This window comes from Poecilia latipinna, unplaced genomic scaffold, assembly GCF_001443285.1.
Source record: "Poecilia latipinna isolate Pla-1442-1.1 unplaced genomic scaffold, P_latipinna-1.0 Scaffold261, whole genome shotgun sequence".
Taxonomy (NCBI): Eukaryota; Metazoa; Chordata; class Actinopteri; order Cyprinodontiformes; family Poeciliidae; genus Poecilia; species Poecilia latipinna.
Window position 1 is genome coordinate 444,600 of NW_015112877.1, and position 11,854 is coordinate 456,453.

Here is an 11,854-nt window from a genome sequence, read left to right on the forward strand (position 1 = left end):
CAGACCGGACCGGCTGCAGACCGGACCGGCTCAGACCGGACCGGCTGCAGACCGGACCGGCTGCAGACCGGACCGGCTCAGACCGGACCGGCTGCAGACCGGACCGGCTCAGACCGGACCGGACCGGCTGCAGAGCGGACCGGACCGGCTGCAGACCGGACCGGCTCAGACCGGACCGGACCGGCTCAGACCGGATCGGACCGGCTGCTGATTGGACCGGACCGGCTCAGACCGGATCGGACCGGCTGCTGATTGGACCGGACCGGCTGCAGAGCGGACCGGACCGGCTCAGACCGGACCGGACCGGCTGCTGATTGGACCGGACCTGCTGCAGACCAGACCGGACCGGCTGCAGAGGAACCAGGATGTTCATCGTTTCCTCAGACTCTCTGCTCTCTTCCTCTTGTCTCTTCGTTTCTCGGCCTTCCTGTTCCTCTGCAGCTTTTCTGCATCGTCTCTATTTGCTGCATCAGTTGTTCGTTGATCGGTTCTGATCGATCAGGTTAAACTTTCAGTTATAGTTTCATCAAAATGAGAATCATTTGTTGCTCTGGACAGTTTGAGTCTCCTGCCTCCTTATTGTTTAATTTCATATTCTTTTATCTGTGTTAAAATAATTCTTACAAACATTTAAGGTAATTATTAAAATTATTTTAAAGAAGTTAATTAAAAGAATTATGTGTATTAAAATAATAAATTTGTTTTATTGGAATAACTTTTAAAGATAATTTTAACGGTTATTCAACTAACAAATGCTAGTTAAAAATTATTGTAATTAATATTTTTATGAAAAATTAATAAGAATTATTGTACTGTAATATTACAAATTGTTTAATTAAAAATATAACTGGTTACATTTATTAAAAATTAAAACTGACAACAGATAATCAAAAATATCTAATAAAACCTTATGTCCTAAAATATTTATTAATAATAATAATAATTTTAAATGAGTAATAATAGGAGGATTTGGAGCTGGTTTTGATTTTTGGTCCTGTTATTCTTTTTTTTTTCCTTTTTAAATTTATTTTTTTATTTCTAATTTTTTTTTAAATCTATTTTATCATTTCTCTTCCTACTTTATTTCTTGTTTAACTGAACATGAATAAAATCCAGTCAGGATTTCTTCCTCCCCTCCTCTTCCTCGCTCTCTGTCGCCCACCTCAGGCGTCCTGAGAGCCTCCAATCAATCGGCGTCTGAGAGGCTTTTATTTTTAGAGCCAGGTGGGGGGCAGGAGCGGGAGGGGCAGGTTTACAGGTAGAAGAAAAAGGTTCAAATAATAACCTGAAAGAAACGACCCAGCAGAGGGATGTGGGCTGGAGAGACGAGTTGAGAGGATTAAAGGTTTTAAAGATGGAGGAAGAAATGAGAGCAGAGAGGAAGAGGAGGAGGAAGAGGAGAGACAGAGGGATGAAGATGTGACTCTTCATCAGAGCCGGAGGAGGAAAACAAAGCAAAGTGTGGATGAGCCTCTCGACCGGCAGCAAATGAGACCTTAAGAGTTTGTCAGAATCCCGTCGCCTTGGCAACGAGTCCCTCAGCAGCATTCTGCCGGTCGGCGCGGCAACAGTCGGCGGGGGCAACCTTTCCATTAGCATCTGGAAAGTTCTGCACGCTGCAAAAAATGACAGTTAGAAAGATGAAAAGATCCACAGTTAGGAAGATATCATCTTCATCAGTCATCATCTTCATCAGTTATCTTCATCCATCCCAGGTGAAGGTGATGAGTGTGATGAAGGTGATGAGAGTGATGAAGGTGAGGAGGCCGGGGCCCGGGACCTTCTGACTCTGTCACTAACATGTGTTCAGACAGAAAGCTGGGTAGAAGTACGACACACTGCCACCTGCAGGTTGGAGTTAGAATCACATGAACTTCATGTTAAACTTAATGAACATTTTGAGGGACCGACCCGGATAAGTGGAAGAAAATGGATGGAATTTCAAAATGTTTTTTTTAATGTGGGTTTCTGTTGATTTGGGGTTAACTTTTCTTGTGGTGCCGATCTGCATCCCACTGAGGTCCAGGCCTCAGGTCATGTGACCTCAGGTCATGTGGCCTCAGTCCAGGTGCATCATGGGAGTGATGAGGAAGCAGCAGCTTTGCGGTTTCTGATGTGTCAGAGTTTTATTATCTCAGGATGTGATCTTTTACAGTGTGGCCCCCCTCCCCGCCCCCCTGCTCTCGTCCCACAATAATCACAGGTGGTAACCCGCGGCGACGAGCTGATTTCAGCTCTGAGTGACGGCCGCCGGTCGCCCCCTCACATTAAACCGATCTGTTCTTTACACACATCTTTCCCTTCGTTGTTCTCCACCTGCCCCCCAAACCTTCATCCTCCCCCTCCTCCTCTTCCTCCCACTCAGACAGAGGAAGGAAGCCCTTAAATGGGTTTAATGTTGCTTCATTTAGAACCTCGGCAGCAGGGAGTTTTCTTCCATTCGGTAAAATCGCTGTTAAATCAACCTTCGTTTTGACACGAAATGAGCACGGTGTTGCCATGGCGATATAGAGGAACTCACTTGACCCACTCAGATGATGAGGGGAAGTGGGAGCCAGATGATTAGACGCCGGCTCCAGGCGTCACTCTGCTTCAGCAGGAATCACTGGATGTTTAACACCAAACAGCCTGGGGGCTCGGTGGTGGCAGCCTCATGCTGTGGGCTTCAGCTTTTCACTCAGTTTTGTTGTTTTTGTTTCCAGGCCACCTTTAAGGGCTGGATGGACATCATGTACGCCGCCGTGGACTCCAGAGCCGTAAGTCAGCGCTGATCTCCGATCTGAACGCCGACTCAGCAGCCGGGGGCTCAAACCGCGGGCCGGGGGCCTCCTGAGGCCCTCAAAGGGATCCTGGGCGGCCCTTAACTGAGGAATCAGTTAATGCAGAGACATATTTAGTAACAATGTTGGGGTGAAATTCTCACTGACATGAGGACTTCCAAAACAAACACAGTTAAACTGGAAAACGAAGTTTTTATTTTGAATTTTATCATTTTAATAGTAAAAGGTACAACAAACATCCAGTTATCATCCAGAGCCAAATTCTACCTGCATTTTAATTTGAAAAAGTTTAGACATCCTAAATTTAAACTTTTAGGATACAGTTTGTAGTTTTAATCTGGCAAACCTGCAAAACGCTTTTTATGTTTAACTCTGCAGTGATTCCCAGATCCCTCTCTGAATCTGCTTCACTTATTTCATAACTGAACAGGTAAAAATAAAAATTTAAAACGTTTTGGAATTGAAATAAATAGAAAAGTTCAGAGAAGTAGATCTAGCGGGACGTTTTCGGCCCCGGCTCCTGATTGGTCGGCTGCAGGTGAACTGTTTCTTTAAGCTGCTGGTTTCGTGCTGCAGACGGACGAGCAGCCGATCAAGGAGATCAACCTCTACATGTACCTGTACTTCGTCATCTTCATCATCTTCGGCTCCTTCTTCACCCTCAACCTCTTCATCGGAGTCATCATCGACAACTTCAACCAGCAGAAACGAAAGATAAGCATCAAGCCAAACACGATCTGGTTCCTCCGTCGATGACCTGAGGATTCGTTTCATTCTGATTGTTTGTTTGTTTCAGTAAAAATAACTGAATTATTTTTGTGTATTGTAATTAGGAGGGCAGGACATCTTCATGACGGAGGAGCAGAAGAAATATTACAACGCCATGAAGAAACTGGGATCCAAGAAGCCCCAGAAGCCCATCCCCCGACCCCTGGTACCAGCAGCACCTTCACAATAAAAGCACAAGCTCTGGCTCATATGTTCAGAATGGAGAAAATAAATATTTTCCATTTTCCCTGCTGAGAATGAATATGAAGGTCTGTGACCTTCATCATAGGTCTACCTCAGCTGGTAATCTGAAGATAATCCAGTAAATTAGTTTGATTTTAAATAATTAGCATGTTATTAGCTGAAATGCTACGCTAGCTTCAGGAACAAAGCAGCCAGATGAATTTGAGCCAATCAGAACGTTGATCAGTAATGTTTCAATCAGTTATTTTAATTTCTATTTAAGAACAGAAAACATTTTAGGTTTGAAAAAATGTCTGATTAAAAGATTTATCAGATTATTTTTTATATTTTTGGATTATTTTTCATCAACTTTCTGAGGCTCCCTGGCGCCCTCTGGTGGACCTAAGTCTGAAAAACACTGAACAGACACTGATTGAAATGATTCACTGCAAAAACACAAAATCTGACCAGGTATTGTTTTAGTTTCTACTGTAAATGTCTTAGGAAAATTATCACAAAAGTAACTTTTCAGCAAGAAATATGAGTTTGTTTTAAGTTAATAATTAATTCATATTAATGAAAAAATTCTACATATTTCACATTTTATCAAGACATTTTTCCCAACTGTGCAACAGAACTAGGACATTTTCTGCAATAAATGAATTTAGTTAATAACAGTCACACTTTGTGATTTTCTGTTTTGGATTCAGTTTCTCACAGCTGAGGTTTTCCTACGATGGAGATCAGAGCAAATATGCTGTGCCTCAGAAAAGTCTTCATAACCTTTGACCTTTTCCACTCTGTCACGTTTCGACTGATGCTTAAAGAATCTGAAATTAATCTTTATTTTGAAAGTTTCTTCTGTCCAATTAAAGTTCAGAGTTTAGTTTGGGTAAAATCTCCTGTAGTTGTTTTGACCATCATAACTCAGCTGGGTTTGATCTTCATTAACCGATCCGAACCGATCCGAACGGGTCAGAACCAGGAAGCTGGTGCTGAATGGATCCGTTCTCTGTCTGCTTCTGCAGAACGACCTGCAGGGCTTCTTCTTCGACCTGGTGGGGAAGCAGGCCTTCGACATCATCATCATGGTTCTGATCCTCCTCAACATGATCACCATGATGGTGGAGACGGACGAGCAGTCGCCGCAGATGGAGAAGATCCTCTACTACGTCAACCTGGCCTTCATCGTCATCTTCACCACCGAGTGCAGCATCAAGATCATGGCGCTGCGCTGCTACTTCTTCACCGTCGGCTGGAACATCTTCGACTTCGTGGTCGTCATCCTCTCCATCGTCGGTGAGCGCTGCCGCTCTAGTCCTTGTGCTCAGGCAGCTGATGGGGCCAGAAAACCAGATCAACCTCAGGAGGAGAACATCACCTGACCGTTTAGCTTTATTCATTCTTTATGGAAATTCAGTTTAATTTAAAAGTATTAACTGGTTCCTTTCCATTTTTAGTCAAAGTTACTAAGAGCTGTTGTTGAGGGTTTCTTCAGGAAATAATTGTTGCTGTATAACAAGCCCACATCACCAGTCCTCCACCACCATGCCTGACTTTTGGTATGAAGTGTTTGCAGGGCTTCTGCAGGTTTCACCAACACAAATTTAAGATTTTTTAAGACTTTGTAAGGCCGTTATGAATGGAATTTAAAACCTGCATCACGACAGAAACACAAAAGAGAATTAAATAAATCTTTTTGGTTGGCAACATAAATAAACCAATGACTGAGTAAACCTGGCAATACATTAGCATTTACCCACAGTGGCTGTAAAAAAGCCAGCTAGCTTTACCCTAACTAACTAGCTAGCAAGTTCGTTAGCAGCTATTTGCCGGTAGCTGAAACTGTCTTAGGTCACACAGCACAATGAATGTGTCTGCACAGAAAAATCCCACAAAAAATAACTACGTAGAAATTAAAGGCCAACTTATCGCTTACCCATAAATTTAAGATGTTTTAAGATTTAATGTTGGATCCATGAATGCACGTCTTTAAGGACTCCAAACACGGTTCTGTCCACCAGGGTTCATCGCCTCTGCTGTCGGCTCCTTCAGCAGCTCAGAGTGACTCTGAGTCAGAGCAGAAAGAACTGCCATCACCAGCCTGACACCGTGTGTGTGTGTGTGTGTGTGTGTGTGTGGGTGCTCCTCCTTCTGTTTATCACTCCGGGGTAATGAGGGGATGAATTGCAGCGTCTGATTTGCTCGCAGCAGGAGAGCGGCGACTCGGTCCTCCAGAACCGCTAACTCAGGCTGCAGTAAACCCGACGGGTCGCCGCTGAACGGCCGGAGTGAGAGCCTCTACATGAACCAGCTCACAGATAAAAACGGATCTGAGACCCACAGATGATTGATTTTCCTGGTTATTCAAGGACAAATTATTATCTAAAATGTACTTTTTTAGTTTTACTTTGATGCTAGAAATCCTGAGTCCTGGACGGTTTCGGTCAGGCTGTGTATCGTCTGTGACGGTTCATCCCAACTTGACCTCGTTTTGTTCCTTCTTGTCTTTCAGGAATCGTTCTGGCCGACATCATTGAGAAGTACTTTGTATCGCCGACTCTCTTCAGAGTAATCCGACTGGCCCGGATCGGGCGAATCCTGCGCCTCATCAGAGGAGCCAAGGGCATTCGGACGTTACTGTTCGCCCTCATGATGTCACTTCCTGCCCTCTTCAACATCGGGCTGCTCCTCTTCCTCGTCATGTTCATCTACGCCATCTTCGGCATGGCTAACTTCGCCTACGTGAAGCGGCAGGGGGGCATCGACGACATGTTTAACTTTGAGACGTTTGGGAACAGCATGCTGTGCTTGTTCCAGATCACCACGTCTGCAGGGTGGGACAGCCTGCTCAGCCCCATCCTCAACAACTCCCCCGAGGAGTGCGACCCCCACCTGCCCCACACCGGCACCACCGTCAAGGGCAACTGCGGGAACCCGTCGGTGGGCATCACCTTCTTCGTCACCTACATCATCATCTCCTTCCTCATCGTGGTCAACATGTACATCGCCATCATCCTGGAGAACTTCAGCGTGGCCACGGAGGAAAGCACCGAGCCGCTGAGCGAGGACGACTTCGAGATGTTCTACGAGGTTTGGGAGAAGTTCGACCCAGAAGCCACGCAGTTCATAGAGTACTCCAAACTGTCCGACTTTGCAGACTCTCTTCTGGAGCCTCTCCGCATCGGCAAGCCCAACAAGATCAAGCTGATCTCCATGGACCTGCCCATGGTCAGCGGAGACAAGATCCACTGCCTGGACATCCTGTTCGCCTTCACCAAGCGCGTCCTGGGCGAGTCGGGCGAGATGGACGCCCTCAAGCAGCAGATGGAGGAAAAGTTCATGATTTCAAACCCTTCCAAGATTTCCTACGAGCCGATCACCACAACTCTGCGGCGCAAGCAGGAAGAAGTGTCGGCCACCATCATCCAGAGGTGCTATCGGCGCCACCTAGTGAGGCGCCAGATGAAGGCCGCCTCCTACATGTACCGTCAGTTCACCACGCCCCGGCACGACCACAGCGAGGGCGAGGAGGGAGGCGAGGTGATGTTTGGGGAGGACGCGCCTGAGAAGGAAGGGCTGATAGCCACCATGATGAAGGAGAACTACGGGTCCAGTCTGCTGGGGGTGGAGCGCTCCTCCACCATGTCCTCCACCTCATCGCCGCCGTCCTACAACAGCGTGACGCGAGTCACGTCCGAAAACCTCCAACCGCTCGCTGCCAAGACAGAAACGGCCGATGACAGCGACGTGAGAGAACAGTCGCAGGCTGAAGCCCACAGAGAGACGGAAACAGAACCTTAGCAGGAACCCAAAAAGAACAAGTTCTGATTTTTACTGAATGTACCGAAGGATCGTCGGATCAGCTGGGAATCGGAGCCGGATGCTGAAGAGAGGAAGATTTACTACCTTTAGTCTTGTTCCCCGGTGGAGACTCAAAGAAAAACCATTTTCTGAAAGCAGATTATGAAGAACCACCAACAGACGGAGGCTTCATCTGAGACGTCAACCCAGAGCAAAACACCACAATAAGGAGCTTGGTTCTGTTGGTTCTGTTGTGTCGGACTCTGACCGGGTCAGATCGGTTATATCATTTATCGTCTCGGGGTCGGGAGGGTCCGCCTCCTTACCGGCTACCGGACGTAGGATCGGCGGATCCCGTCTGCGTTTCGACACCTGAAGGGTTTTCTGGCTGAGGCCTGAGAGGACAGCAATGCTATTTAAAGACCTTTTCGTAGTAAAAGTATAACGTTGTTGATGTTCCAAGTCTTTTAATATCGGTACAATTATTACTATTTTTTATATTTTTTAGAGTAAGTTAAAAATAAGCCTTCGGAGTGGCGCTCGCTGAAACGAACCGTCTGGTAATTGAGAGATGAAAACCTCAAAACCCGAAAAAAAAACTTTTTATTTTCTTTTTGGGCGTTTTTTGCACTTTTGAGTTTACATTTAGCTGTCACTTTACTGCGCCGTCAGTAAACGGTTGGGTTGCTTTTCTTCTGCTCCGACACCAAAAACTGAACGAATGCACAAATGAATCCCAAACTCCCGATTCGCCTCGGTGATGAAGGTCCTGATGAGCCCCGACCCGCCGAGCCCTGGGTGATCTGCCAGAAAGTCCACCGAACGTCTTACCGATCTGCAAGAGGAGACGACTGGCAGCGGCTCGTTTGTTGCCGAGGTAACCGATGATCGAAGCCTCTGTCAGATCTGGCTGACATCATCAGGTGGTCTGACGGGAAATGACCTGAACTTTAGGATCCGTCTTTCTGGCAGATCACCCGTCGTCATTAACTTTGTGTCGGTCTGAGTTCGGCTCGATGCGACGTTTCGTGGTTTGGCAGCCGGTTCCGACCCGGATGAGAGCTCAGGATTTTACTGCATTCAGTTTGAGACAAAGCTGGATGTTGATCTCATCGCTGGCGCTGCCAGCAGCGTCCAGGAGAAACTCTGGGTTTGTTTCTTTATTAGCTTGTTGATTTATTTTCCGAGGCAGATTTTTAGCTCCTATAGATTTTAGCTCTTCAATGCAAAATTTTCTACAAGAAGCTTCAGGTTTGATATGTAAGTTTGAAACAGAAACACTTTGTCTCTGCACAAGCATCTGCAGCCGGAGCCACTGACGGTTGAAAGGCTAAAGTCGTCTTTAAGTTTTGTTTACCAGGATGTTTCTACCTTTTTGGACGTTCAGTTGATCTTCCTTTAAGGATAATTATCCAGTTTGTGGGTTGGGCTGTAAAATCCTCTCTGCTGATGCCAAGCAGCTTCAGCTGAAGGTTGAGTCCTGTTGCAGAAACACATTGATGCTCAAACTTCACTGAACTAAAACACTAAACCTTACCAAACATGTTGGGTCTAAGTTGTAGTAAAAATGTCAAAGTACTTGAAATAAGGTAAAACTAACAAGTAAGTTTTCATCCAGGTAAACCAGCTTGTTTCCAGTAAATAAATGACCTAAAACAAGCTCTTATATCCTTCTGAAATGTTACTTTTAAATTAGTTTTGCTTTATTTCAAGAGTGCAAAGATATTTGAACAACAAACTGGACAAAAATACTTTAATAATTTGTGCTTTTGGAGTTTTGTGGGATCAGTTTGGGTTTGCTGGTCGTGAAGGAAGAATCAAACAACGCTGAAGAACTGGACGCCGTCCCACAGCAGTGCGTGACCTCAGCTTCAAGCACCAAACCAGAGGTAATTACAGATGGACTGGTCTGGTTTTGGCACAGAGGATTTGGTTGGTTTTTCTGGGCCAGAACCCAAAAACACGACTGCTGCTCAACCCATACATCCGTTTCCTCACAGATACGAATCCATCTAAAGATTTTATCACCAAAAAGCATCATTAGAAAACAAATGACCAAAAAACACAAATTTATTAACCTTTTCTGCTGAGATATCAGAACAAAAACCCAAAACATCAAACCTTCTCAGGGGAACAGAGCTGCTGTTTGGTCTGTTTGGACCAGTTTGTTCCGGTTTGTTCCGGTTTGGTCCAGTTTGTTCCGGTTTGGTCAGTTTGGTCGGTTTGGTCCAGTTTGTTCTGGTTTGGACCAGTTTGTTCTGGTGTGGTCAGTTTGGTCGGTTTGATCCAGTTTGTTCCGGTTTGGTCGGTTTGGTCGGTTTGGTCCAGTTTGTTCTGGTTTGGACCAGTTTGATCCAGTTTGTTCCGGTTTGGTCCGGATTGGTTGGTTTGGTCGGTTTGGTCCAGTTTGTTCCGGTTTGATCCAGTTTGTTCCGGTTTGGTCGGTTTGCTCGGTTCCTCGTTACAGAGACGCCTGAATGAAACCGGTCTGTGGAGCGGATGCTTGTTCTGAGGCATAAACAGGCGGGTTAGTTGGTTCTCCTGGTTCTGCAGGTTTTTCTTGGACACTGGAGTCGTTTCTGCTCGGAGGTTTGAAGTTTTTATTTCACCGGTTTGGAAACGGTCTGCTGGTTTTCTAAATCTAAATGTCCATAAACGTTTCTTTGCTTATTAATTTATTTCTTATTTATTTTCTTGCTTCGGGTGGAAGGACAGCTGGATGCTGAGCGACGCGGCTCCTTATCTATTTGCACAAAGAAACTCAAACAGAGACGAACTGCTAGAGCAATAACTGTTTGCTGGAACCTTGCAGGAGGTTTTGTAGGTCCGCTTTGACTCGGACGCCTTCCGGCCGGACAGGATCCACTTCGACACTTTGAGCGCCGCCCTGAGGAACTCCTGTGGCGGTGCAGCACTGATATGGTGTGACTGTGGTCTCCAGCCAATCCAACATGGCCGACAGGAAGTGGAGATGTTTGATGAAGCTGTACAGCTCCGTCTGAGGATCTTTACTAAACGACGCTTTAATAAACACATTTTAAATACGACACAAAATGAACAAAAAGGTTTTACTGGCACCGTCTGGACTCTATTTCTACTCGATCCGTGGAGGATAGATGACCATGTAATGAGGTAAAAACACTGCTGAACTCTGCTGAGGCGTTTCAGGTTGCAGTTGTGCTGAAGGGCTGTTTTCAGTAGCAATAGACCCAGAGTGTGCCTGGATACATGAAGCCAACACGCCAAGCCATGCTTTCCATCCACTGGCTGACTGATGAACTGACGTGTGGCCTGCTGGGTAACGAGTTAAAGCTCACGGTTTTTAATCATTAGCAGCTTCACAGCCCCCCTCCCCCCTTCCTCCACAAACAGCTGAAATCAGGCGGCTGATTGGATCATTAGCTGCTGATAGTTTTACCTTCAGAAAGGTTCAGATTCACTGAAACCAACATTTTATCACTATGAGAAGTCCTCAGAACCCAGGATCAGGTCTGTTAATGATTAGCTGCTCGGTGGTGAAGCGGTTCATGGAGCAGGAGTTCAAATCTTCATGGAGGGCAGATGAGCATCAGCCCAGAAATATGATTATCAGGTTAGTTAGTTTCTGTAATCTGTGTGCAGAGACGTCTGTCCTGTGTGTCTGTGATGGACAGGAGACACGTCCAGGTCTGGACCAGCACCTGCTGCAGCAGACAGACTCAAAATAACATTGAAAAAGATGATCCTCATCGTTCAGCGCAGTGAGTCAGTTTATGTCTGTTCAGTCTGAGGAAGAGCAGATGGAGCTTTTATCATCCTGAACAAGCAGGTGGTGACAGTGGAGAGAAACTCGCTCCCTGCAGCAGGTCCAGATCCGGTTCCTGTATGAGGTCCAGATCCGGTTCCTCCAGCAGGTCCAGATCCGGTTCCTGCAGCAGGTCCAGATCCGGTTCCTGTATCAGGTCCAGATCCGGTTCCTGCAGCAGGTCCAGATCCTGTCCCTGTATCAGGTCCAGATCCGCTCCCTGCAGCAGGTCCAGATCCGGTTCCTGTATGAGGTCCAGATCCGGTTCCTGTATCAGGTCCAGATCCGGTTCCTGCAGCAGGTCCAGATCCTGTCCCTGTATCAGGTCCAGATCCGGTCCCTGCAGCAGGTCCAGATCCGCTCCCTGCAGCAGGTCCAGATCCGGTCCCTGTATCAGGTCCAGATTCGGTCCCTGCAGCAGGTCCAGATCCGGTTCCTGCAGCAGGTCCAGATCCGCTCCCTGCAGCAGGTCCAGATCCGGTTCCTGCAGCAGGTCCAGATCCGGTCCCTGCAGCAGGTCCAGATCCGGTCCCTG

General features: G+C 46.5%; 2 protein-coding genes across 4 annotated transcripts in view; both read left to right on the plus strand.

Annotated features, from left to right (window-relative positions):
- Positions 1 to 11,234, plus strand: part of LOC106947912 (sodium channel protein type 4 subunit alpha-like) — a 172,999-nt gene extending 161,765 nt beyond the window's left edge. For 2 of the 3 annotated variants that reach the window (XM_015033230.1, XM_015033229.1), the window contains exons 28-32: positions 2,703 to 2,756; positions 3,357 to 3,494; positions 3,610 to 3,714; positions 4,760 to 5,030; positions 6,247 to 11,234. In XM_015033230.1, the coding sequence (XP_014888716.1) occupies positions 2,703 to 2,756; positions 3,357 to 3,494; positions 3,610 to 3,714; positions 4,760 to 5,030; positions 6,247 to 7,535 (1,857 nt within the window). In that variant the 3' untranslated portion in view covers positions 7,536 to 11,234. Of the gene's footprint in view, positions 1 to 2,702; positions 2,759 to 3,356; positions 3,495 to 3,609; positions 3,715 to 4,759; positions 5,031 to 6,246 lie in introns of all 3 variants that reach the window. The other variant, XM_015033231.1, reaches the window with a different exon arrangement.
- Positions 8,265 to 11,854, plus strand: part of LOC106947902 (uncharacterized) — a 10,965-nt gene continuing 7,375 nt past the window's right edge. The window contains exons 1-4 of the mRNA XM_015033208.1: positions 8,265 to 8,412; positions 8,576 to 8,685; positions 10,360 to 10,521; positions 11,378 to 11,836. Coding sequence (XP_014888694.1) covers positions 8,265 to 8,412; positions 8,576 to 8,685; positions 10,360 to 10,521; positions 11,378 to 11,836 — 879 coding nt within the window. The remainder of the gene's footprint in view (positions 8,413 to 8,575; positions 8,686 to 10,359; positions 10,522 to 11,377; positions 11,837 to 11,854) is intronic.